The sequence below is a fragment of the Salmo trutta genome, unplaced genomic scaffold (assembly GCF_901001165.1).
Source record: "Salmo trutta unplaced genomic scaffold, fSalTru1.1, whole genome shotgun sequence".
Lineage (NCBI taxonomy): Eukaryota > Metazoa > Chordata > Actinopteri > Salmoniformes > Salmonidae > Salmo > Salmo trutta.
In genome coordinates, this window is record NW_021822962.1 from 2,857,804 (window position 1) to 2,885,124 (window position 27,321).

At 45.4% G+C, this 27,321-nt stretch overlaps 1 protein-coding gene across 2 annotated transcripts; it reads right to left on the bottom strand.

Annotated features, from left to right (window-relative positions):
• Positions 1-1,853: 1,853 nt before the first annotated feature.
• LOC115187795 (src kinase-associated phosphoprotein 2) lies at positions 1,854-18,214 on the bottom strand. Of its 2 annotated transcripts, XM_029746840.1 has the most exons (13): positions 18,057-18,214; positions 17,407-17,512; positions 17,226-17,251; positions 16,148-16,249; positions 14,068-14,148; positions 13,797-13,880; positions 12,904-13,028; positions 11,986-12,049; positions 11,720-11,827; positions 7,501-7,599; positions 6,318-6,430; positions 2,422-2,524; positions 1,854-2,330 (listed from the first exon to the last, which is right to left on the bottom strand). In XM_029746840.1, the coding sequence occupies exons 1-12, from the start codon at positions 18,094-18,096 to the stop codon at positions 2,432-2,434; spliced, it is 1,041 nt and encodes a 346-aa protein (XP_029602700.1). In that variant the 5' UTR covers positions 18,097-18,214; the 3' UTR covers positions 1,854-2,330; positions 2,422-2,431. The 2 variants fall into 2 exon arrangements, with proteins under 2 accessions (XP_029602700.1, XP_029602699.1); XM_029746839.1 differs by having other exon boundaries at positions 1,854-2,524.
• Between the last annotated feature and the right edge of the window lie 9,107 nt (positions 18,215-27,321).

Below are 27,321 nucleotides of genomic sequence, written 5' to 3' on the forward strand. Positions count from 1 at the left end.
CCTTCCTCTCCATATTCACTGTAATATATTCGATAACTAATTATGGTAATTCATGACATCTCCAATTAGCTGTGGGCTTTATCGCCCCGCGGTGCCGTAAAGATCTGGATTTATGTTTGGCTTGAATGTCACCCAGAGGACAGGCAGTGGACTGCTGCTACATCACTCAGTTGAACAAAACACAGACATTTTACTGGTGAGGAGAGAGGGAGGGGGGAGAGACACAGAGAAAGAGAGAGAAAGAAATAAAGAGATAAAGAATGAAATAGTGAGTGGGGAGAACAGAGGGAGCGAAGAGGTGGGCAGGGGGAGAAGGGTGAGAGCGAGATAGAGGGTAAGAAGAGAAAGAGAGAGAACGAGAGGGTGAGGACAGAGCGAGAGGGTAAGAAGAGAGAGATAGAGCTAGAGGGTAAGAAGAGAGAGAGAGAAATAGAGGGCAAGAGAGAGTGAGAGGAGAGAAAGCCACTGTAGACTATTGAGATGCAGACAGAATAATATGCCTTCCACAACACAGACTCAGGCCCAGAGGTCAGAGCCCAGATCCTGCCTGCCAAACAGCCCCTCAGAGGGCCATTACCCCCACTGCTGACGGTGGGTCGTCCTCACCATTTCAATCAGGCACACAGCAGGACTGCCCATCTGCCACACAGGGCTCCTCTGCAGGGCCCCAGTCTCTCAGGTATTATAAAACCAACACAGAACTTCCATGGTCGCTTTGTCTCTCTTCCTCCCATGTTGTTTCTCTCCTCCTAACTTTATACAGGTTCACTCAGATCTCTCATCTTTTTAATCAAGCCTTCTCACTTCAACAAGCACAGACCTTTCTACGTCCCAAATGGCAGCCTATTCCCCATATAGTGCACTGTTTTTGACCAGAGCCTTATGGGTAATGCACTATGTAGAGTAGGGGAATAGGGTGTTATTTGAGACAGATTTTTAATGAAGTCTATTCACTTCCACAGGCACAGACATTCCACGTATCAGCAGCAGCGTAGCGGGCCTGTTCCTTAATGATATGGTCCAGTAGCCTAAAGCAGGCCAACTTGGCTCATCAGGAAATTCATTATCCCACTTCTTACACATCTTGAGAAAATACAGACGATTTACCAGTGAGTGAAAAGGCTAAGAGTGGGTTTACACAGGCAGTCCAATTCAGATTGTTTTGCCCAATTATTCACAAAATATCTGATCCTGTTGGTAAAAAAATACAAATGATTGTCAAAAGATCAGAATTTGTCTGCCTGTATAAACACAGCCTAAAGGAATCAGGGGAATCCTAGGACTGGTTTCTCAGAGTAAACCTAATCAAAGACTGAAACGCTATTCCATGGAACATGCTTTTAGTCCAGGGTTGTTCTTAGTTTGAGTCTGGGAAACCAGACAGTTTGTTTCTCTAAATCAATTAAATGAATGTAATGAGGTAGAATACTGTTTATCTTACAGGCAAGCTCACTTTTATAACTATATACACACAAATAACAATACAATACCACCCACATCAAATGCATGCCAGAGTGTAGTCCATAGAGATGATATTACAGTGAGTTGTAATTCATGGTAGTCTCTGTGAAGGAACACAGGTTCTGACATCATCAGTGGGGAAAAGCTGAACCAGTTGAGCTGTTAGAATTACTGCAGACAGGGACTCTGATGCTACCTGGTGGTTGGTTTTTCATACTGCACAGCAGAATACACAGGGTAGAAGAGGCACTGACCTTGGATCAGCTTGCTATCACCCAATCCTGAGCAGGTCATAAGGGGGTAAATGGGAAACTGACCTGAGAGAAGTGTCTAGTAGAGGCAATGTGATCCAACTGTGCATGGAATGGCATGCAAACAAACCAACAACCAGGAGCAGTATCAAGTATTTATGAAATATGCCTGACCACTAATATACACATGTATTTCTCAGCCAAAGACTCCATAAGCGATTCATTCTAGACAGATCACAATACAAAGACTCCATAAGCGATTCATTCTAGACAGATCACAATACAAAGACTCCATAAGCAATTCATTCTAGACAGATCACAATACAAAGACTCCATAAGTGATTCATTCTAGACAGTTCACAATACAAAGACTCCATAAGTGATTCATTCTAGACAGTTCACAATACAAAGACTCCATAAGTGATTCATTCTAGACAGTTCACAATATAAAGACTCTGTATCAAAAAGGAAAATGCAGCGATAATAAATGATAAACAAAAGCAGTTTATATTTTTCATTTTGCTACAGACAGTTGGCTTTGCTGCTGAGCTCAGCGTCCCCTTCAGATACGGTCTGTTTCCATGCATCTCATATGGAAGATGATTGGATTTAGATGCCCTGAAACAGAACACAAAAACACTACACAGTGTTGCTGGAATAGCCCAACAATTACTTCCCCCATGACTGAGTTGCATGATAAAATACCTACTCAGGCGGGTTTAAATGGCGTACAACTCCATGAGGTACTCTTTAGGAACGATGCCAACAGACCCCTTCATCTCCCCGATCCACCAACCATAGTTCTGGTACTCCTGGTAGAGGAGAGAACAGAGACAGAGTAAACAGAGAGAGAAAGACAACAGAGAGAATAAAGAGTAAACCGAGAGGAAAGAAAACAGAGAGAGAGAAAGCGAGAGAGAAAACAGAGCAAAGTAGAGAGAACAGAGTGAGTTGTATCAATGTTGTATCATTGAATACACTACATTTGTTGTAAAAAAAAAAAAAAGAAAACAGAGGAGATGCATCTTGAGCTAATACACGTTCTTAAGTCTCAGACACGGTTACACACCACACTGGAGAACCATCACCAGTCCACACAGATATGAGCCCAGTTAGGCAGCAGAGCAGCGTGTGGCTGATGCCCCATACAGCAGCAGCCTCTCTCCCACCCACTCGCTTCTTTTTCTCACTTCCTAGGAGCCTGACCTCACATGAAAGTCTTCCCTGGGGCTGACAGACACTGGGGCTGGGGGGCTGAGAGTTCAAAGACTATCACTCCCATGTAGGGCCCAGAGTTTCTCCTGGTCAGGGTGATACTCCTGGCCTGCTCACATAATACAGAGACTAGTGGATGTTGGTAACGTGTCCATGTTGAGGACTTCAGGTCAGGCATGATGAAGGGCAGTCTGATGATAGAGGTGTATATGCTGCCACGTTAGTGCTGGTCCACGGCAATACTAGCCAAATGTAGCACCCTGGGCCAGAGCTATACCAGTCGTATGTAACACCCGGGACCAGAGCTATACCAGCCATATGTAACACCCGGGACCAGAGTTATACCAGCCGTATGTAACACCCGGGACCAGAGCTATACCAGCCATATGTAAACACCCTGGACCAGAGCTATACCAGCCATATGTAACGCCCTGGACCAGAGCTATACCAGCCATATGTAACACCCTGGACCAGATCTATACCAGCCATATGTAACACCCGGGACCAGATCTATACCAGCCATATGTAACACCCGGGACCAGATCTATACCAGCCATATGTAACACCCGGGACCAGATCTATACCAGCCATATGTAACACCCTGGACCAGAGCTATACCAGCCATATGTAACACCCGGGACCAGAGCTATACCAGCCATATGTACCACCCTGGACCAGAGCTATACCAGCCATATGTAACACCCCTGGACCAGAGCTATACCAGCCATATGCAACACCCCTGGACCAGAGCTATACCAGACTTATGTAACACCCTGGACCAGAGCTATACCAGCCATATGTACCACCCTGGACCAGAGCTATACCAGTCATATGTAACACCATGGACCAGAGCTATACCAACCACGTGACACCCTGGGCCAGAGGTAAACCATCCATATGTAACGCCCTGGGCCAGAGCAATACCAGTCATATGTAACACCCTGGACCAGAGCTATACCAACCACGTGACACCCTGGGCCAGAGGTACACCATCCATATGGACCAGAGCTAAAGCCACATAGAGGGAAAACTGTGTCCGAAGACGATGCCATGCAGAGAGCTGAAGCCAATTACCACATCTAATTAACTAGACACATTAGTGTTTATGCCATTATGTGAATGTCACAATCGTCTTATTAATGTGTGACATGATGGAATTGACATTTGGTCCCAACCCCCTGGGGGTGATACAGAGTTCTGTGTGTGTTGTAGAGGTCTGCCACACCTCAGTGTGGTGTGGACCAGGACCAGGACCAGCCCAGTGTTGTCTGCTGCTAGGTAAGTCATGGCTGCCTGAGTGAGTGTTGGGGGCTGGAAGCTGGGCCTCAGTCACTAATACACTGGAGGTATATGGGACTTATGAGGAAGGGAGGGAGCACAGACCCCACACTGTGACAACATATGAGCACACACACACACACACACACACACGTTTTGTGTGCAGCAGGTTACTTTAGGTTAGATAGCCTGACAACACCCTCTAACAGTCTGGGGGGTCTGGTAGCTGTATTAGGGGTGGGGGCCCACTGTTCGCTCAGGCTATTCCTGGTCTCTGGATAGTGGGAGGGTGTGTGTGTGCAGCCCTTCCTCCTCCTCCTGATGCAGCTGGTCTGTGTGAGCGTCCAGACAGGTTTTATGGTCATTCCCTCCCAGCAGACCACAACCCCCAACACCAAGGTTCCAGGTCAACTAAAGGCTCTTTCAGTCTGCACACTGACCCAATGAAAGGACAACTTGATTCCTGCTTCTCTTCAATACAGGGAAAGAAGCAGGATGTGGGCTGTTGTGTTTACATGTTTGTCTACTATGCACATTGGCATTGCACAGCATCTCTGATTATTCACCCTTTCAGGTAGAATTAAAAACGTTGGACATAGAATGATAACAGATTAATAAAAAATGTAAATCATTACACAGTAATAAACTGCACTGTTGGTAAAGAAAGGCGGTCAGTCATTTTCAGAAACTGAAGCTGACAGTTCTTATATCAACCACTAGATGGCAGGCTTGATCATGAATAACAGCACTCTTGTTGAGTCTCAGTAGAAAACCTGTATATTTCTTCCAGCCCTTCAGACTGAACACACGAGGAGCTTCCCCATTGACCACTACATTGTATTCTCCACACAAGAGACTGATGTGAAACACTGCAGAGTTCAATTATTTTGGCCAGCGACGCTCCGCAAATACATCCGTCATTAAATCACTAAGTCAATGGGTGATGGAGGTATAGACTATGTACAGTGGGTTACGCAGCCTTCAATTATAACATATTGGAGAGATTATTTAAATGGCTGATTACACATCAACAATGTAACAATGTTTAATCCATTCATGGATTCATATTTTAGGCCAGTCCACACAGTCGCTCTTTAATTCCCCACACCTGGTACACCAACACCCCTCCTACATCTCACCAGCTGACAAGCCTGGGAAACTGGGCTCGCACCACACGTCCTCGCCTGGTCTGAACGGAGTGGAGGACGTTTCCTGAGAACACACATCCCCATTAAGGCCATGCCTGGCTAGGTGAGAGGGACACCTAGCCAAGAACACTAAAAACCTTTCCATTGTGACACAACTAATCCCCATCACACAGAGGCCAGAGAGAGAGAGGCTGCATCCTTTAAGGCACCTTATTCCCTACATAGTACACTGCTTGTCACAAAGCCCTATGGGTCAGTAGTGTCCTATGGGTCCTGGTCAAAAGTAGTGCACTATGTAGGGAATAAGGTGCCATTTGGGACACAGGCAGAGAGAGGGCTCAGATCCAGGCCATCCTCAGCCTGCCTTTCACCAGTTCAGGCTCCGGGCCAGCCGCTGCCAGTAAGGATATGAAATGTCTACTCCTCAGAGGGCCCAGGAATATCTGACCACTTTAGGTGGTCTGTCTGGTGCAGCCATTCATAGAGCCCTTTAGAAACACCAGAGAATCTAGTAACACTTGGCATAAGAGGGCATACCAGCTGTCTTGTAAGGAGAAGATAACTAGGTAATATAAATGTTTTAACTCTCATGTTAATGCTCATCACCTGCTTAGGATTGTTAGATCACTATTTCCTATGTCAGGGAACAGATCAAGCCATTGTGGAAGATATTCATTATTAAATATGTGCATCATGTGAGTCTCCTCTGTATATAAAGGTGAAATAAAAAATATAGCTCTTCACAACAAGCAGGACCCGCGCCGGGCAGGACCCGCCCGCGCCGGGCAGGACCCGCGCCGAGCAGGACCCGCGCCGAGCAGGACCCGCGTCGAGCAGGACCCGCGTTGAGCAGCCTTAAGCCTGTGAAAAGGAGATAATCCTAAACCTCTAGGGACTGCTGATGATCCCTGTCTGGAGGTGAGAGTGAGGATGAGGAGGGTTGGTTCCTCCAGCCCAGACCTACCTTACTGAGGATGTAGATGGAGTCTCCCCGTTTGAAGGACAGTTCATCTGGTTGATCTCCTGTACAGTCCCATATCCCCTGATAGTAGTTCTGGTAGTCTGTGGTCTTATTCACTAGATAGACAGAGAGAGATTATAGGAGAGAGATGGCTCACTCAAAATGTTCCCCAGTCTCTACAGTACATGGGTGGTTATTGTGATGTCATGGTGTGTAACCTACTGAGGTGGTAGAGAGCCAACAAGAGGTCTTCCTCTGACAGAACAATAGACTAGTCATCTGTCCCTCCCTGTCGCCCTCTCCTCCTTTATGTTCTGTGCCCAGATATCTGACTGATTACTTTCCCCATGTTAGAGATGTACACAATCCCAGCACCAGATGAGGTGTTGCTGATGTGTGCTGATACAGGTTCAGGAGTAATGCTGGGAAAGGTACTGTGTTGTGTACTGGAGCCTCAGAGTGGAATGTGTTGCCTCTGCCCATAAAAACCAGGTCCTCTCTGGGCAGCTTTAAAAATGACATTTGACAGCCCATTTGACTGTACCTTACGATACAACTGCAATGATAGATATTCTTCTTCTGTGTTTTATTATCTTCCTGTCATACGGTGTTCAACCTGTTGGATGTTGCCCATCTGATCCCAAGAAGACCACAATGGAAATAAGTCCCCGACTCTGTGTTTTCCTCCATGATTTTACTCATGTGCATGTATGGATTTTCAAGATTTATGTGGGCTTGTTTTATTTTTATGATCTAATGAATAAACTAAACTTGCTCTGTTTTCTCCTATGAAATGTATAGAGGATTGAGCCTCTGCAGCTTGTATACATGGTAACAACAGTCAGAGTGGAACATTTCTTGTGTGAGTGGTTAAACGTAGCTTTCAGTTTGTTTGTACTGACGTTATGCAAAGGCATGTGGTTTTCTGAAATGCAGAACTAGTAGGATCTAACTGAAATGTGTTTATTTCAAGAAAAGTGTGCAATGCCTCTGAGTTGCTTTTTCACAGGGACTTCCTCTCCATGTCATCATGACTTCCCTTTCACAGTGTATCTCAGAAGGCCTTCTCTCTAAACTGGCATCCTCTTCTTGATTCTACAGTGATCTGAACCACTCTGAAGTCTGTGTTTGGTGAGGTTAAAGGATGAGAGGCAGGGGGTGCAGGCAGGTCTCTCTCTCCACCTACCTGTAGCTGTAGTGGGTGGGGTGGGTTTGCTGTGTGGCGTGGGGGGTTCCACCTTGGGCTTTGGAGGTGTGGGCAAGGGAGGAGTGGACATGTCCTCCTCTGTTGGGAGAGATAAAAAGAGAGAGATAAATCCTAATGAATGACATCACATGAACATGGGGGACCTGATCCGAGATCAGCTCTTCTACTCTGAGACTATGTAAATGGCCCCAGGACAGAGAGAGGGTCAGATGTGGGTCTGAATAACATGAGGAATGTAAATGACTCCAGGACAGAGAGAGGGTCAGATGTGGGTCTGAATAACATGAGGAATGTAAATGACCCCAGGACAGAGAGGGGGTCAGATGTGAGTCTGAATAACATGAGGAATGTAAATGACCCCAGGACAGAGAGGGGGTCAGATGTGGGTCTGAATAACATGAGGAATGTAAATGGCCCCAGGACAGAGAGAGGGTCAGATGTGGGTCTGAATAACATGAGGAATGTAAATGGCCCCAGGACAGAGAGAGGGTCAGATGTGGGTCTGAATAACATGAGGAATGTAAATGGCCCCAGGACAGAGAGGGGGTCAGATGTGGGTCTGAATAACATGAGGAATGTAAATGGCCCCAGGACAGAGAGAGGGTCAGATGTGGGTCTAAATAACATGAGGAATCTTAATGACTCCAGGACAGAGAGGGGGTCAGATGTGGGTCTGAATAACATGAGGAATGTTAATGGCCCCAGGACAGAGAGAGGGTCAGATGTGGGTCTGAATAACATGAGGAATGTAAATGACCCCAGGACAGAGAGAGGGTCAGATGTGGGTCTGAATAACATGAGGAATGTAAATGACTCCAGGACAGAGAGAGGGTCAGATGTGAATCTGAATAACATGAGGAATGTAAATGGCCCCAGGACAGAGAGAGGGTCAGAATAACATGAGGAATGTAGATGACCCCAGGACAGAGAGAGGGTCAGATGTGGGTCTGAATAACATGAGGAATGTAAATGACTCCAGGACAGAGAGAGGGTCAGATGTGGGTCTGAATAACATGAGGAATGTAGATGACCCCAGGACAGAGAGAGGGTCAGATGTGGGTCTGAATAACATGAGGAATGTAGATGACCCCAGGACAGAGAGGGGGTCAGATGTGGGTCTGAATAACATGAGGAATGTAAATGGCCCCGGGACAGAGAGAGGGTCAGATGTGGGTCTGAATAACATGAGGAATGTAAATGGCCCCAGGACAGAGAGAGGGTCAGATGTGGGTCTGAATAACATGAGGAATGTAAATGGCCCCAGGACAGAGAGGGGGTCAGATGTGGGTCTGAATAACATGAGGAATGTAGATGACCCCAGGACAGAGAGAGGGTCAGAATAACATGAGGAATGTAAAGCCCCAGCTAGTCAGCCACACCTGTTGTTTAACACGCTTGTAACATACAAGTCACACAAGCTGCAAGAGCAAGGTTGTGTCCCAAATGACACCCTATTCCCTTTATAGTGCACTACTTTTGACAGGGTGTGTGTGTGTACATACACACACACAAAGTTTTAAGCGAAAATTGAAAAAAAGGGGCTAATGCTTAAGAGGTTTTAATCAGCACAAGTTTTCAGCTGTGCTAACATAATTGCAAAAGGGTTTTCTAATGATCAATTAGCCTTTTAAAATGCTAAACTTGGATTAGCTAACACAACGTGCCATTGGAACACAGGAGTGATGGTTGCTGATAATGGGCCTCTGTACGCCTATGTAGACAATCCATAAAAATACAAATCAGGCGTTTCCAGCTACAATAGTCATGTACAACATTAACAATGTCTACACTGTATTTCTGATCAATTTGATGTTATTTAATGGACAAAAAATGTGCTTTTCTTTCGAAAACAAGGACATTTCTAAGTGACCCCAAACTTTTGAACGGTTGTGTGTGTATGCATGTATGCATGTAAGAATGTATGTATGTATGTATGTATGTATGTATGTATGTATGTATGTATGTATGTATGTATGTATGTATGTATGTATGTATGTATGTATGTATGTATGTGTGTATGCATGCATGTATGTATGTGAGAGACAGAGAGACAGAGAGACAGAGAAATATTAGTAAACAGTAGTCAGTAGTTGCACCTCAATCAATTAACATAAACAAATAGCTGTAAACTGTTACTATGGTGTTGTGAGAGGGATTTAACCTGGCTGAGGACTGTTACTATGGTGTTGTGAGAGGGATTGACCCTGGCTGAGGACTGTTACTATGGTGTTGTGAGAGGGATTGACCCTGGCTGAGGACTGTTACTATGGTGTTGTGAGAGGGATTGACCCTGGCTGAGGACTGTTACTATGGTGTTGTGAGAGGGATTTAACCTGGCTGAGGACTGTTACTATGGTGTTGTGAGAGGGATTTAACCTGGCTGAGGACTGTTACTATGGTGTTGTGAGAGGGATTTACCCTGGCTGAGGACTGTTACTATGGTGTTGTGAGAGGGATTTAGCCTGGCTGTGAACTGTTACTATGGTGTTGTGAGAGGGATTTAACCTGGCTGAGGACTGTTACTATGGTGTTGTGAGAGGGATTTACCCTGGCTGAGGACTGTTACTATGGTGTTGTGAGAGGGATTTAACCTGGCTGAGGACTGTTACTATGGTGTAGTGAGAGGGATTTACCCTGGCTGAGGACTGTTACTATGGTGTTGTGAGAGGGATTTAACCTGGCTGAGGACTGTTACTATGGTGTTGTGAGAGGGATTTACCCTGGCTGAGGACTGTTACTATGGTGTTGTGAGAGGGATTTACCCTGGCTGAGGACTGTTACTATGGTGTTGTGAGAGGGATTTAACCTGGCTGAGGACTGTTACTATGGTGTTGTGAGAGGGATTTACCCTGGCTGAGGACTGTTACTATGGTGTTGTGAGAGGGATTTACCCTGGCTGAGGACTGTTACAATGGTGTAGTGAGAGGGATTTACCCTGGCTGAGGACTGTTACTATGGTGTTGTGAGAGGGATTTAACCTGGCTGAGGACTGTTACTATGGTGTTGTGAGAGGGATTTACCCTGGCTGAGGACTGTTACTATGGTGTTGTGAGAGGGATTTAACCTGGCTGAGGACTGTTACTATGGTGTTGTGAGAGGGATTTACCCTGGCTGAGGACTGTTACTATGGTGTTGTGAGAGGGATTTAACCTGGCTGAGGACTGTTACTATGATGTAGTGAGAGGGATTTACCCTGGCTGAGGACTGTTACTATGGTGTTGTGAGAGGGATTTAGTCTGGCTGAGGACTGTTACTATGGTGTTGTGAGAGGGATTTAGTCTGGCTGTGAACTGTTACTATGGTGTTGTGAGAGGGATTTAGTCTGGCTGAGGACTGTTACTATGGTGTTGTGAGAGGGATTTAACCTGGCTGAGGACTATTACTATGGTGTTGTGAGAGGGATTTAGTCTGGCTGAGGACTGTTACTATGGTTCTGTGAGAGGGATTTACCCTGGCTGAGGACTGTTACTATGCTATTGTGAGAGGGATTTACCCTGGCTGAGGACTGTTACTATGGTGTTGTGAGAGGGATTTAGTCTGGCTGAGGACTGTTACTATGGTATTGTGAGAGGGATTTACCCTGGCTGAGGACTGTTACTATGGTGTTGTGAGAGGGATTTAGTCTGGCTGAGGACTGTTACTATGGTATTGTGAGATGTATTTAACCTGGCTGAGGACTGTTACTATGGTATTGTGAGAGGGATTTAACCTGGCTGAGGACTGTTACTATGGTATTGTGAGAGGGATTTACCCTGGCTGAGGACTGTTACTATGGTGTTGTGAGAGGGATTTACCCTGGCTGAGGACTGTTACTATGGTGTTGTGAGAGGGATTTACCCTGGCTGAGGACAGAGGGAGCAGAGAGAGGAGAAATGTACAGTCAACATCACACCACCCTGCCTGGCTGAGTCCCAAATGGCCTGCTATTCCCTTTATGAGGCACTACTTTTTCATCAGGGTCCATTGGGCTCTGGTCAAGAGTAGTGCACTAGAAAGGGAAAAGGGTACTATTTGGTCCTCCTCACCTATCTATCCCCATAATAAAGATAGTAGTAATAATATTACAGAGCCAGAGCATAGAGGATGTGTGTCAAACAGGAAGCATCCAATCAAACAGTCCTCTAGTTGAACAGGATTCTTGGTTACATTCTCTGACAGAGTACACAGTGTGTCTGTCTGTGTGTGAGAAATGGCAGACCTGGGAGTTCTTCGTAGATGTCATCGTCAATAGGCTCCGCCTCGACAGCGCCAATGTCATCGTACATCTCTTGATCCTCCTCGTCCAACGGAATGACCCCTGACATGTCTGCAAACACACACAGCCACACACACACACACACACACACAGCCACAGATTAAATAAGGGAATTAGTCTATACTGGTTACTATTAAAATATTCATAAAAGACTTGACATGAAAAGTACATGGGATAAAATATGAGGTCTAATGGTGAGTATTACAAACCTCTCAACACAAAATCTATCTGCTCCACCCATTCCTCTGCCTCTTTCTGAGATGACGCACAGAACTGAGAGAGCGAGAGAGCGAGAGAGCGAGAGAGAGAGAGAGAGAGCGAGAGAGAGGAAATCGACAGTCAGTAGTTGCACCTAAATGAATTAACATAAACAAATAGCACTGTATTTATGCATTAGCTAAACTTTCCTCAAGGAAGGAAAAAAACTAGCTAAGAAACCTGAATATGTATGTGAGAAATACTTTAACAAAACTCTAAATGTGTGTGTTTTGCATCATCATTATGATGTGGTCAGTGGCACTTTGCTTCTTGAAAGTTCAATCTTTTGAAAAATTGACTGCTGACATGCAAAACATTTTGGGACTGTATCAAGAGTGGACTAATAAAAAATAAAATAAATATAGTTTGAGTGGATTTTCCCTTTAAGGCGTAAATCATAGTTCACAGACACCAGATAGTCCGGCGTCCCATTGGGACATAGCTACGAGACTCTGAGACCACCATCTGTGGGGAACGCACAGTCCGAACACCTCCCCACAATCCCCAACCAACGAGACTCCTGTACGCCTCCTATGTTCATTTCAATGTGTTGACAGTTGGAGAAATTGCTTGAGCTGAGAATTCAAAAAGTATGAAAGCCAAAGGTCCAATATTCTAGAACACTGCTGTGTGGACGTGTACACGTTTTGGACTATGATAGAAGTTTAAAGGGATGGTATACCAGACAGATAAATCTTAGTCTTGGACTAAAAAGCTATTTCAATGAGATTCTATATATTCTCCAGGACTAGGGTGAATCTGTGTCCGGGAAACCGTCCTATAACGGTTGCAGAAATGTTACATGGACAGACTGCAATGATTAGCGTATGGTATGCCCCAAAGTGTCATCAAGAGACTAGCTCTCTCACCTGATATACTCGCTTGTCAGAGGAAGAAATTTCAAAGCAGCAATCCTTCTTGGAATCTTTTCGCAGGGTGTTATTCATCTTAACACTGTAGCCATCAATTGCAAACTCGCCCTTCTGCTGCTTGTCTGTCAGAGGAGAGAGAGAAACACAACTACTACAACACCTCATGAATACTAGAGTAACATCACTGTTTGGCTAGAAATTCTAGATATTCAATCAAATTAAAAACTATGAAAAGATCAAATATACATTCCCAAACACAAACTGCAGTTGTCTGGGAAGTCATGAATGTTCAATACCTTTCTCACTACCGTAGCAGTAGAATATCTGGTTGAATACCTTTCTCACTACTGTAGCAGTAGAATATCTGGTTGAATACCTTTCTCACTACCGTAGCAGTAGAATATCTGGTTGAATACCTTTCTCACTACCGTAGCAGTAGAATATCTGGTTGAATACCTTTCTCACTACCGTAGCAGTAGAATATCTGGTTGAATACCTTTCTCACTGCCGTAGTAGTAGAATATCTGGTTGAATACCTTTCTCACTACCGTAGCAGTAGAATATCTGGTTGAATACCTTTCTCACTGCCGTAGTAGTAGAACGTCTGGTTGAATACCTTTCTCACTGCCGTAGTATGTGTGGTTGAATACCTTTCTCACTGCCATAGTAGTAGAATGTCTGGTTGAATACCTTTCTCACTACCGTAGCAGTAGAACATCTGGTTGAATACCTTTCTCACTGCCGTAGCAGTAGAATATCTGGTTGAATACCTTTCTCACTGCCGTAGTAGTAGAATATCTGGTTGAATACCTTTCTCACTACCGTAGCAGTAGAACATCTGGTTGAATACCTTTCTCACTGCCGTAGTAGTAGAATGTCTGGTTGAATACCTTTCTCACTGCCGTAGTAGTAAAATGTCTGGTTGCTCAAAGCGCACCATCTCTTCTGCCACTCTGTGCCAAAGAAGCTGTGATCTGTGGAAGACAATGGGAACATCAACATAGTCGTACAATCCACAATCTGGAGGCTGATAACAGTGTTGTTTCCCCAAAAGTCCCAGAGTATGTATCGTGTATGTTACTAAAGACACCAATGACGTATATAAACAATACATGTGTATATATATATATTAATATATGCATGTCTATGGAAGAACCCCACCCTTCCTGCGTTTCTCCAGGTGTCCGGCCTTGAAGACAGACTGGAGGTCCTGAGCCGCCACGGCTAGAGACTGCTGAGCACCTATAGGCAGAGAGACAATGATGCAAGTTTATCAGCCTTCTAGCAACCTTCTGTACGTTCTCATCATTTACATCAATGACTATGGCTAACCTGATTGGACAACTGTTACTTTGGAAAAACAGGAAATAGTACAGTTTTGCTTTGTCTTTTCTTGCTCCCGAAAACCAAGAAGACCTACTACACAGTCCCAGATTCTAATGAACCTCACAGTGAAAATTCACCCTTACAATGTTCAAAAAGAGGGTAACACATCTTTGCTTATTTTGTTTGTCATCAACTGAGTCGATATAGAAGTTAAGCATCTCTTAGTCCAGAAGGGAACAATATTTTGCAGCCAACTAGTGCAACTTCAATGCAAATGTTCAACTCTCTGTGTCAAAGTTGCTCCGAGTGAAAGAGGGGCCATAAAACTGGCAGCTGTTTAAAGGCCAATAAAACCCAGACCCCTTACCCTTTCACAAGGTTTATCTTGATACTCTATTAACCAAAACCAAATACACAAACGCTGTGTAGGTTACTGTTATGGGAGAAAGACTACTGTATACATAGGCATGCATTTTCTTGGACTGTAGTAGAAATGTAAAGTGGTAACTCTAAACCTCTTGACTGCCACTCTGCGAGGTTCCAGGCTGTGAGTAATAAACTATGCTTTCTCTGTCATGAGGGGCCAACCCACAGCTGTGCCCTTCAAATGGCTTCCAAAGTCAGTTGCCAAGTTACAACTGGAATGTCAGCGGTCTCACAATCTCCTTCACTTCAGCTTCCTCTCTCGCTCACACACAGACTTGGTGAGAGAAAGAGATTAACACAAACACTACATGACCAAAAGTATGTGGACACGTGCTCGTCGAACATCTCATTCCAAAATCATGGACATTAATATGGAGTTGGTCCCCCTTTTGCTGCTATACCAGCCTCCACTCTTCTGGGAAGGCTTTCCATTAGATGTTGGAACATTGCTGCAAGGACTTGAGGTCGGGCACTGATGTTGAACAATTAGGCCTGGCTCGCAGTCGGTGTTCCAATTCATCCCCAAGGTGTTCGATGAGCTTGAGGTCAGGGCTCTGTGCAAGCCAGCCAAGTTCTTCTACACAGATCTCGACTAACCATTTCTGTATGGACCTCGCTTTGTGCAGGGGGGCATTGTCATGCTGAAACAGGAAAGGGTCTTCCCCAAACTGTTGCTACAAAGTTGGAAGCACAGAAATGTCTAGAATGTCTCAACCAGCTTCATGAGGTAGTCACCTGGAATGCATTTCAACAAGTGCTCAGTATGTGTGTGAACTCCATCATGTTTGTTGGGAAATCATTCCAGGTGAAGCTGGTTGAGAGAATGCCATGAGTGTGCAAAGCTGTAATCAAGGCAAAGGGTGGCTACTTTGAAGAATCTCAAATATATTTAGATTTCTTTAACACTTTTTTGGTTACTACATGATTCTATAGGGGTTATTTCATAGTTTAGATGTCTTCACTAATAGTAAAAATAAAGAAAAACCCTTGAATGAGTAGCTGTGTCCAAACGTTTGACTGGTACAGTATGTATGTAGATTGTATCAGAGTCTGGGTCCATTCCATTTCAATTAAATTCAGTCAATTCAGGACATAAACTGAAATTCTAGCTCATTCCAATGTTTTCTTACAGAGAACCATGAATTGGAATTTTAGTTATTTGAATCTAACTCTGGTCTACACCCTCGTGCTGACCCTGGTCTACACCCTCGTGCTGATCCTGGTCTACACCCTCGTGCTGACCCTGGTCTACACCCAAGTGTTGACCCTGGTCTACACCCACGTGCTGACTCTGGTCTACACCCTCGTGCTGACCCTGGTCTACACCCTCGTGCTGACCCTGGTCTACACCCTCGTGCTGACCCTGGTCTACACCCTCGTGCTGACCCTGGTCTACACCCTCGTGCTGACCCTGGTCTACACCCAAGTGTTGACCCTGGTCTACACCCTCGTGCTGACCCTGGTCTACACCCAAGTGTTTGTGACATACCTTCGCAGGTCTCATCCTCCTTATCTGTGCGTTCTGAATGCAGTGACCCTCCATCATTGTTGCTGTCCTCCACTTCATCCTCTTCTGAGTCCTCTGTATCTCCTGGTTCATAACGGTAGTTGATGTATTACAGTAAGACCCATGTATGTCCCAAATGGACACCTATTCTCTACAAAACACTCAAACTGGACAGTTTTATCATTCAAGTTCATTCATTCATTCAGGTCTTCATTCAAAGACTCAATCATCGACACTCTTACTGACAGTTGTGGCTGCTTTGTGTGATGTATTATTGTCTCTACCTTTTTGCCCTTTGTGCTTTTATCTGTGCCCAATAATGTTTGTACCATATTTTGTGCTACTACCATGTTGTGATGCTACCATGCTGTGTTGTCATGTGTTGCTGCCTTGCTATGTTGTAGTCTTAGGTCTATCCTTACGTAGTGTTGTGTTGTCTCTCTTGTCGTGATGCGTGTTTTGTACTATATTTATATGTTATTTATTTTTAATCCCAGCCCCGTCCCCGCAGGAGGCCTTTTGGTAGGCCGTCATTGTAAATAACAATTTGTTCTCAACTGACTTGCCTAGTTAAATAATGGTTACATAAATACAATTAAAAAATAGAGCACTACATTTGACCAGGGCACATAGGGGGGTGGTATAATTTGTGCAACGTTCCAACAGGATTCTGTTCCAAAAACTTTGTAAATAACAAAGTTGCCAACAAACAACGCATATAAAGTTGTATAGAGGCAGAATAAGATACCTGGTAGGGAGTGGGCTATTTCATTAAGTTTTTCACTCACCACATTTATTCCGAAAAATGTCTGTGCTCACTCTGGTAGCCTATAGACAAACATTAAGAATAAGCTATGTGGTGAGTTGATGCCTATTCGGCAGCTAGTTAGCTAGGTGAATTGATCATGTTACTTTGTATGAGTTGTTTGTTGACAACCTTGTACTTTACAACGTTTTTGGAACGGATTCCTGTTGGAACGTTCCACAAACTATACCCACCCGGAACAGGGTGCCTTTGTTTTTAACACATTAACATCAAGCACACCGAGTAAAAACCTACGTTTCTCGTTGAACTCTTGAGGGTATCTGTAAGACCCAAGAAGGAAGAAGGAAACGATAGATCACCATAACACAACTGAAAAACAGCTATAGACAGAGTTATATTATTGAACTAAACGAGCTGTTGCAAAACCACAAAGTATTCATAATATATGAAAGGTTCTGCTGGAGTCTATACATACCCAGATTTGACCTCTTTGATCCGCTTTATGAAGGCTTCCCTTTTCTCCTTTGCCTTCTTACTCAAATTCTCTCCTTTCAGACCATCGAAGAGGAAATCTTCAAGATCTTAAATGGGGAAGAAATGTGTAGGCATCAAAGTTTGAGGTCATGTGATCAAAATAATCAACCAGAATGATGCAGCCCATTCCCAAATATTTAATAGAGTACTCAACTATACTCTAAATATTAAAAATAATTCCCCGTTTTTAGGATACATTTCTAACTTTTACACATGAAAAAAAACGGTCCGTTTTTATCCAACCTTTACACATGAAAATAGTCCTTTTTTGTTTTGGTATAATTGCTTTGGAGCGATAACCAAACACTTCGGATGCAAACGTGTGTACAATGGGTTGCTTGCCTACTCATTTCAATACTGCCAACTAATACAGGAATCATATTAGTTACAACTCAAGGGTGCACCTGTTTGTTTGTGCCAATCGGCTCTACGGTGGGAAGACCTCTACCATCCATATTGCAGTGAAACAGACACTTACTTCCTCTTTTTCAAAACACTTATAAAATGTTTTTGGAAAACTTTACGTTTGACAACGATAGGATAGAAATCCATTACACTAACAAGTCGATTAATAATATATATTATAAATACCTGAAATAAGCGTCGTTAACTCCTCCGGAATTGACCGCATAGCGTTACAAAGTAAAAAATCCAGCAAGGGTAGACTGAGAAACTCAGTTAATACGGAAGCTCTGTTGGGCTGAGAGATACGGAAGTTACAGTATAAATTCACTGATCAAATACAATGACCACTGGCTACAGTGCAGGGACACTATTCAAATATAGACCACGGGCCGTGTGCTTCCTTTCTTGATCCACCTGCACCGCCATCGCGTTTAACCTGCCCCCCAATAGTACTTCATAGAATGCGTTTTTCACACTGAACAAAAATATAAACGCAGAGGGCCACATCCGAGGTGAGGATTTACACATTTACTCCGGTGTACACCTGTGTCAAGGCTGGGGTCCGCCCCTATATATAGACCCCATGGCCGCGACACAGACGTTCTCTTTAATTTTCTCGACGGACGTCCATATGGTTTGAGGTACAAACTTTCTGAAGTTCGCTTGGTAAGTGTAATATCTTGCGTGGAAGTAGACTCACTGGCTGTTTGCAACCTGGAGGGGCTCTCTTGAGTGCTCCACTAGCTGTGCGCGGTTGATCTATATCTTCCGCCTGTTGTTTGTCGTGCTTGTGTTTAGTTAGAGTTACACTATGATTCTGTGTGCATCCATTAATATATTGGTGGCTCTTGCTGCCACAGTCTCTATTTACCTTACACATATTGCTGACTGGCTTGTTCTGTGTGTGTTGTGAATTGCTTTAATTACCCTGCAGGGTTTTTTTTCTTTTTTCCTTTGCAGAATGTAAGAGTATCGTGGTGGGCTTCCACTACTTTGAGACATTAACTTTGGAGTTCCTTAATGGCGTTACTCCATATGGTGCTGTTTTGTTTTCTGCTTGGATATTAAACCAGCTAGGTAATATTACAGTTGGCATAAAAAACAAAACAACCCATAAATCAAATCCATTACCTGGTTGCAGTTTTTTTGTCTGCCTGTTTTCCCCACATGGGTCTTCCCCGTTTTCTGCAGAGGTACTGGGTAGTTTATCCCTCCCCTGGTTCCTATTCCTCCAAGCGGGTCAGGACATAGCTCTCCCAGGGCGTCGGACCCCTGCTCCATGGCCTTGTTGGCTTGGCTGAGCTTATGGCTTCCCTTTGTGATGGTGGCATCCCCCTTGGAGATCTGCATACCTCGTGTATGCACTGCCGGGTTCGAGCCACACGGAGAGGGCAGTGGCGCGCCCTACTGGATGCCTGTTTTGTGTGGTGTTCTCAGAACACCTGTGCCTGTTGTGATTGGAGGCCATGCGCGAGTGGGTCGGCCAGGCTCGGGCTCAGGCTGGGGACGAGCTCCCTTCCTCAGGAGTGGTGCACCAGCGAGCCGTTAGTCCCTCTACTAGGCCCAGTACCCCTCCCAGGAAGTGTGGCTGGAGCCAGGCAGAGCCCATCTGCTGCCAGTCCTGGACGGGGGCAGAGTCAGACCGCTGCGACCACCTTGAACGGAAGGCGCATGCCCTGCGTCAGGAGGTTGATAGCTTCGATGGCAACGACAGCTGTTCCCTGTTGGCCAGTGATAGGCTGTTCCTGGGGGACAATGCTGGCACTGTTCACCACCGAGGCTGACCGGCCATCAGAAGCCGGCAGTGGGGTTTCATTGCCGCCAGCGACTCGAGAGGCTATGAGGGGCCTACTCACTCAGGTAGCCACTGCACTGGACATCAAACTGGTGGACAGTGATTACTCCATCTGTCCCCATCGCTGCTGAGTTCTGCGAGGCCTTGCAGGAGAGCTGGGCATCTGCCATGGTCCTCCCGGACCGGGAGATTATACGGCGGAACCCGCGACTGAAGCCGGAACCCCCCCAGAGTCTTTGATGAGGACTCGAAAGCCACATATGGGTCCCTCTGCCCTCTTGGCCGCGTTGGTAATGCTGCTGCAGGCCTACCTGCAGGAGGGCACAGAGGAGCTCCTCCGGGAAGTGATGGAGGTGTCTCGCCTGCTTTCCCTGCTCCAGAGGGATGTGGCCCGCTCCAACGGACGCAGGTGGTTACATCCCAGCTCCATCTCTGGCTGGCCCAATCCCGTCTGCCAGCTGCTCTCCCCATCACCCCAGGGCTGACTTTTGGCCCAGGGGTTAATGACATTCTGGAGCAGACCGATGAGATTCGTAGGGACCGGGACATTGGAGGCTCCGGGTTCAAGGCAGACGGACCGTCGCCACCCACCTGAACTGATCAACGGTGGGGTCCCTCTCCTGCCCCATCGCCTCGTGCTGAGGGACGACAGTGGGCAAGGGCACAGTGTGCGGTGGAGCAACAACCTGTCAACCGTCACCGCCATAGGGACGTGCCTGGGGGACCCAGGTGCTCGGGGCGCCAGAGGAGAGGCAGGCCCCGGCAGGTCCCCTGACACCCTTCCCCGGCCGCCTCTCCCGGTCTCAAAGGGCAAGGTGGGAGGAGTATGTGGAGTCCCCATGGGTGTTGTCTACAATGCTTCAGGGGTACCGGCTCCAATACCAGTTGCCGGCCCCCGTCCTTCAGGGGCCTTCGTGTCACCACGGTGGGACACCTTGGCAACTTCCCCTGAGACCGGACCTGCTGTCTCAGGCTGGGGGTACTCTGGCATCCGAGGCCGCACCTCCTTCGCACCAATGTCCATGTTGGGACTACAGGATAATGAACACCATGCAGAGCACAAGGGCACCGGCTACAACCGCGGCATACCAGTTGCGCTGGTGGTTGTTCTGCTCTTGGTGCACTGGTATTGAGGTTGTGCCCGAGTCATGCGGGGTGCAGTATGGCCTCCAATACCTGCAGTCTCGCTTGGATGAGTGCTTGGCAGCCTCTACACTGAGAGGGTATTTGGCTGCTATATCTGCCTGCCATGTGGGGTGGATGGACAGGCCAGTGGGGCACCATCCCTTGGTCTCCAGGTTTATGAAGGGGGTTCGTTGCCTGTGTCCAGCTAGGACCTGCTCAATGGCGAGCTGGGATCTGGATGTGGTCTTGGCAGCATTGGCAAAGCCGCCTTTCGAACCATTGGAATCTGCCTTCCTGAAACACCTCTCTATGAAGGTGGCTTTCTTGGTAGCGATTACTTCCATGAAGAGGGTGCGTGAGCTCCATGCTCTTTCAATAAGTTATGAGTGCTACCGGATGGACCGCCTCAACCCTTCATTCCTCCTGAAGGTTCTGTCAGACAGGCATGGGAACATCCCTTTTATCCTGACTGCTTATGACCCCCCAGCAGTGACGGGGGAGTCTGCGCCTCCCTCTGGCATGCTGTGCCCTGTGAATGTACTGGCTGCCTATGTGGAGCGGACACCGTCAGTGAGAACAACAAACCAGCTCTTTGTCTGCTATGGTGAGAGCGTCCTGGGGGCTGGGCTATCAAAGCAGAGGCTCTCTCACTGGATCGTGGACACGATTTACGACAGCATTCCTCTTGCACCTTTGCTAGGTACTATCGGGTAAATGTGGCACCTCCCTCTGTGGATGGTTCAGCGGTCCTGGGCATCGCCTCTCCTTCCGGGGACTGTGCCGGGCCCCCCCCCCCCCCATTTCCACATTGACGGCCCCTGCATCTCGGTCCCATGCTGGGACTTCGCCGCTGGCTGGCCAGGTCCCTCTAGTACCGACTAAATCTGGTACGGGTATACCAATATATTGGAGTGATCCAATATAGTGAAACATAATGAAGGTTATGTATGTAACCACGGTTATGTGAGCTATATGGATCACTCCAATCCTCTACGGTGCTAGAGGCACCTCCAAAAATGATGTCGAGAAGGTGTGTTGGGCTGTGGGGTGTGTATATATAGGGGGGAGCCGTGACACAGATGTACACGGGCATAAGTCTGTAAATCCTCACCTCGGTTGTATCCCTCCGCCGCGGAGTGAGACCAATATATTGGAGTGATCCATATAGCTCACATAACCATGGTTACACACGTAACCTTCATTCCCATGTTTCATGAGCTGAAATGAAAGATCCCTGAAATGTTCCATATGCACAAAAAGCTTATTTCTCTAAAATGTTGTGCACAAATTTGTTTACATTCCTGTTAATTACCATTTCTCCTTTGCCAAGATAATCCATCCACCTGACATGTGTGGCATTTTAAGAAGCTGATTTAAACAGCATGATCATTACACATGTGCACCTTGTGCTCGGGACAATAAAAGGCCACTCTAAAATGTACAGTTTTGTTACACAACACAATGCTACAGATGTCTCAGGTTGAGGAAGCGTGCAATTGGAATGCTGACTGCAGGAATGTTCACTAGAGCAGTTGCCAGAGAATGTAATGTTAATTTCTCTATCATAAACCGCCTCCAATGTCGTTTGACAGGATTTGGCAGTACGTCCAACCAGCCTCACAACCGCAGACCACGTGTAACCACGCCAACCCAGGACCTCCACATCCGGCTTCTTCACCTGCGGGATCGTCTGAGACCAGCTCCCTGGACAGCTGATGAAACTGTGGGTTTGCACAACCGGAGAATTTCTGCACAAACTGTCAGAAAATGTTTCAGCATGATAATGCACGGCCCCATTTCGCAAGGATCTATACACAATTCCTGGAATCTGTAAATGTCCCAGTTCTTCTATGGCCTGCATACTCACCAGACATGTCACCCATTGAAAATGTTTTTGATGCTCTGGATCAACGTGTACGACAGCGGGTTCTAGATCCCGCCAATATCCAGCAACTTCGCACAGCCATTGAAGAGGAGTGGGACAACATTCCACAGGCCAATCAACAGCCTGATCAACTATATATGAAGGAGATGTGTCGTCAGGCAAATGCTGGTCACACCAGATACTGACTGGTTTTCTGATCCTCACCCATACTTATTATTTAAGGTATCTGTGACCAACAGATGCATATCTGTATTCCCAGTCATGTGAAATCCATAGATTATGGCCTATTTGAATTTATTTCAATTGACTGATTTCCTTAAATGAACTGTAACTCAGTAACATCTTTGAACCTGTTCCATGTTGCATTTTATATTTTTGTTCAGTGTAGTTTAGTTGCCTCCCTCTGGTTTATTTAAGTGACCCTGTCACTCCACGGTTTTAAGAAACAATTATGTGAATTATGGTAGGCAACCTATAATTAACATACAGATTATTTCTCTGTTCATATCTTAAATGTATTGTGGTATTTGTAGTTAACACAGATGCCAAATGTCAGTTTTATTGAATCAGACTTGATCTCTTCCAATCAGGAGCCTAGGCCCTAGAGCTGCTCTGAGTGTGTTGCTGAACAACAGATCGTACCACACATCAATGAGTCCCACATATTACAGCTTCATAGATAAGATCTCCCTCCCAAATGGCACCCTATTCCTTATATAGTGCACTACTTTTTACTGGGGCCCTATGGGTCCTTTGACTGGGGCCCAAAGTAGTGCACTATATAGGGAATAGGGTGCCATTTGGGACTAAGCCCATGTAGGTGTGATAAGAATTCCTTGGATGGATGCCTGGTTGGTGCCAATGTAAACTGTTATTATGCAAGCACGGAGCCCTCTCTAAGAGAACAACTTGTAGTCCTGTTGTGTGTTTAGGGAAGAGTTCTGGGCATCATCAGTCAGTGTCAGTCTGTTGGGGAAGTTTGGGGCCAGGGCAGGGTTGGGTGTCATTCAACTACCAGACACTGCACTCAAACGTGGTTACTAAACCCACATGTTTTATGAGGGATCTCAGACTCAACTGGGTGTTAATTTCTCTGTCCTGTCCAAGTCTGTGTATAGCAAAATGTACTGTCCAATCAATTCTGTGTACAGTACTGTCTGTCATCCATTGTGAGTCAGTCTGGAGTTTGTTACATCTCTGTGTGTGTGTGTGTGTTACGTCTCAACTTGCCCTATGTGGGAGACAGTTGGGGCATGATGATGATCACTACAATACATGTTCAGGGAAGCATAGTACTCCTGTCCTCGTCTGTCTCTAAAACAACAGCCTATACTCCTGTATCTCCTGTACTGTAGCCTACAGGCAGGGGTTATTGTCACCATTCTATGAAGCTTGTTTTATTCATGTTTTTAACCTTGTGTCAAACAGTGCCACCCAATTGTTGTTCTAAGCCTTTGAGCTAGCCATAGCTTTCAGACAGTTTAAAAAGTGAGACAGGCAGTGATGACTAAACCTATCCACCGGTCACCCCACCTTTTTTGGCTGCTTCTGAAATGGCACCCTATTCCATATGTAGGGAACTACTTTTAACCAGAGCCCTAGGAAACCTCCCCTTTCCTTGGCTCAGGAGGAGCCAGGAGCAGTCAGACTCAGGATGGGTATGGGAGAGTGGCTGTCTCTGTCTCTGACCTCTGATGTCACCAGGACCTCTAAGGTTGCAAAGTTCCGTAACTTTCCCAAAAGGTTTTCCAGAAATTGGGGTTTTAGGATTTCCTGCATTTTCCTTTCTGATTACGGGAATCTACCAACCATGATTTCTGGAAAACCTGGAAACTTTTGGAAAGTTCATGGAATTTTGTGACCCTACCAGTATACTCCTGAGACGAGTATATAATTCCTCTCCTGTCTGTCCTGCCTTCCATGGTAGTGTGAAACCATGTACTCAAGCATGAAACATAGGTGGAGTGCTTACTGAATGAATATAACTAGTCCTACTGGACGTGGGCCAGTATTCAGAATGAGAGCTGACCAAGGATCTGACCTAGGATCAGTTTCGCCTATTTGTTTTTTAACCTTTAATTAACTAGGCAAGTCGGTTAAAAACATTTTTTTTTTCTTATTTACAATGACGGCCTAACCCGGACAATGCTGGACCAATTGTGCGCCGCCCTATGGGACTCCCAATCACGGCCGGTTGTGATACAGCCTGTAATCGAACCAGGGCCTGTAGTGACGCCTCTCGCACTGATATTCAGTGCCTTAGACCGCTGCGCCACTCGGGAGCCCAATATAATGAATGGAGAGGAGAATCTGATTAAGTCAGGACTCCTACTCTGAGACACTGTGAATACGGGCCCTGCTAAACAATAGGACTTAGTCTCATTACTCACCATTCACAATATCCTTTTTAATGTAAGAATGTACCAATATTCAAACATCCTCCTTTCCTGTTGACCTTTACCTGAGCAGCAGATAGGATCACACTGTTGACCCCCAGCTGACCTGCCAGGGGTTCCGTCCTGTGTGGTGAGGGAGATGAGAGGTGGCCTGACCTTTGACCTCTTCTGGGAGAGAGCTGGACGGTGTCAGATCTCCTCTCCCACAATGCACTGCACTCGCTGCTCACTGTGTTTTTCATCTGGTTTCAGGTCCTGAATTAGGTCAGTTACCAATGTTTTACCTTCTGACATTGGTTGATTGGCACCAGAGAAGGAATGTACGTGTGTGGGTTCAACAGCATTTTAGTGAAAAGACAATACTTAAATTTGGATGCAAAATGGAGGACAAAAAGTATATGGCAGGGCTACGCCAGATGGCAGACAGCTTCCAGGTAGCCCTACATCAGCCCTGGGTTCATAGAGTATTCGTTTTTTTCAAACACTTTGAGCCTATACCGGCAGTGAGTGCCAGATGGGCAAGGTTTACACTTCTGGGACTATACCATTGGTTCCATTGAGCCAGAGAAGCACTTTGAAAGAAAAACAAATTCTACTTGAACCCAGGTCCATCTACAATGTTGTTACTACAGTTATTACTGTGCAGGTACATAGGCATGAGGGCAACTTGAAGGTAAAGTGCTACCGTGAGTTGGGGAGCACACAGTCAGGTCTTGATCCAAGCTCTGTTGATTGTTCCTCAGACTGACTTTCATTGGCCCTGCAGGGGCATTGGGCTGAGGTTTCAGAGGTGTTACATTTACAGTTTGTTTCAAGTCAAAAGCAAAGCTTGAAAGTGACCTACTGCCTCCTCGGCTTACAGGGATTAACCTACTCCGGTGGTGTTTTGAAACGGCTCAGGATTGTTTTACCATTTTAACTTCAAATCTCTCCTGTCACAACTCACATAATGATAGTTCACCACCTGTGTCCCCCTTCAGTGTTGTGGACAAACTAATCATGGAGTTGTGGACAGACAGGACTGGGGTACAGTAGTACATCACAGTGGAGTTGACATGAGCAAAACTATGAATAATCACATGAGATATAGGGCCCTGGTAAAAAACAGTGGTGCCCTAGAGACACTGAACTCTATGGCATTTTTACCTCAAATACTTAGTAAGTTGTACTCAAAGTCAATGACTAGTCATTATTACTTAAAATATTGATGTGGTACTGACTCAACTAAATATTTGTAAGATATGATAACAAATTAACATTTTTACCAGCATGCTCTACTGCAGGTGGATTTTTTGGAATTGTTTTTTATATTTGTGTTTTTGAATGTACATTTAGTAATTTGTGTATCATAACATTTAAAAAAAAATCTAAGATAAATAATTGTTTTCTAAACTAATCCAATCATTGGATTTTTGCACCCCTTACTGAAATTGTTGTTCCAGTTTAAATGGCTTAGGTTTCCTCCCACTGTTCTTAACCCTGGCAGTCATTATGAATGTAGGTTGCAAGTGAATACACATTTCAACTGTTGGATAGCCTAATGCTGGCTAGATTCCAATAGGAGTTACACATCACTTTGCAAGCCAGTATAATGTGATTTACAGTAAGGGTTGCAAAATTCTGGGGAATTTCCCAGGTTTTCCAGAAATCCTGGTTGGTAGATTACTGGAAAAATTTAGGGAATTTTACAACCCTACTTGCAGGCCTGATGTGGCCTGTAAACTATGAGTTTCAGGCCACTGTGTTAGGCCTTATTATATATGTAATGGTTCAATTATAATGTTCCCCTAAGAACACACTTGGTGAATGCCCCCGAACTGAAATTGAACGAATTCTACAACGATGTCTCTGTCACTAACAAATACAGTCATGGGTGGTAACTCTACAAATCAGTCGAAAAGGCGAGGCACACTGAGACATTACTGGAGGCGTGGCTTAATGGTGGCGTTAAATTTAAGTATACCTTACTCAAAATAAATGCATTTTTATTACTCATAGGAAGGTAGTACTGCTCACTTCAGCTATTTAAGTTTTTAGGTAATCGTTTCTTCAAAATGTTTGAGTAGATAGAATTTTTATCCGGTTTTACAGTGTAGGGAATAAGTTGCCTTTTGGGAAAGGAATAATGCCCTTTTTGGGTGAGATTCAATGGATTCATAGACTACAATTTTCGATTTTACTCTCAATAATGCATATGTAGTTTAAAATGACCTACTACAGATTGTATGGCAGAAGGCTACAGGCTATTAG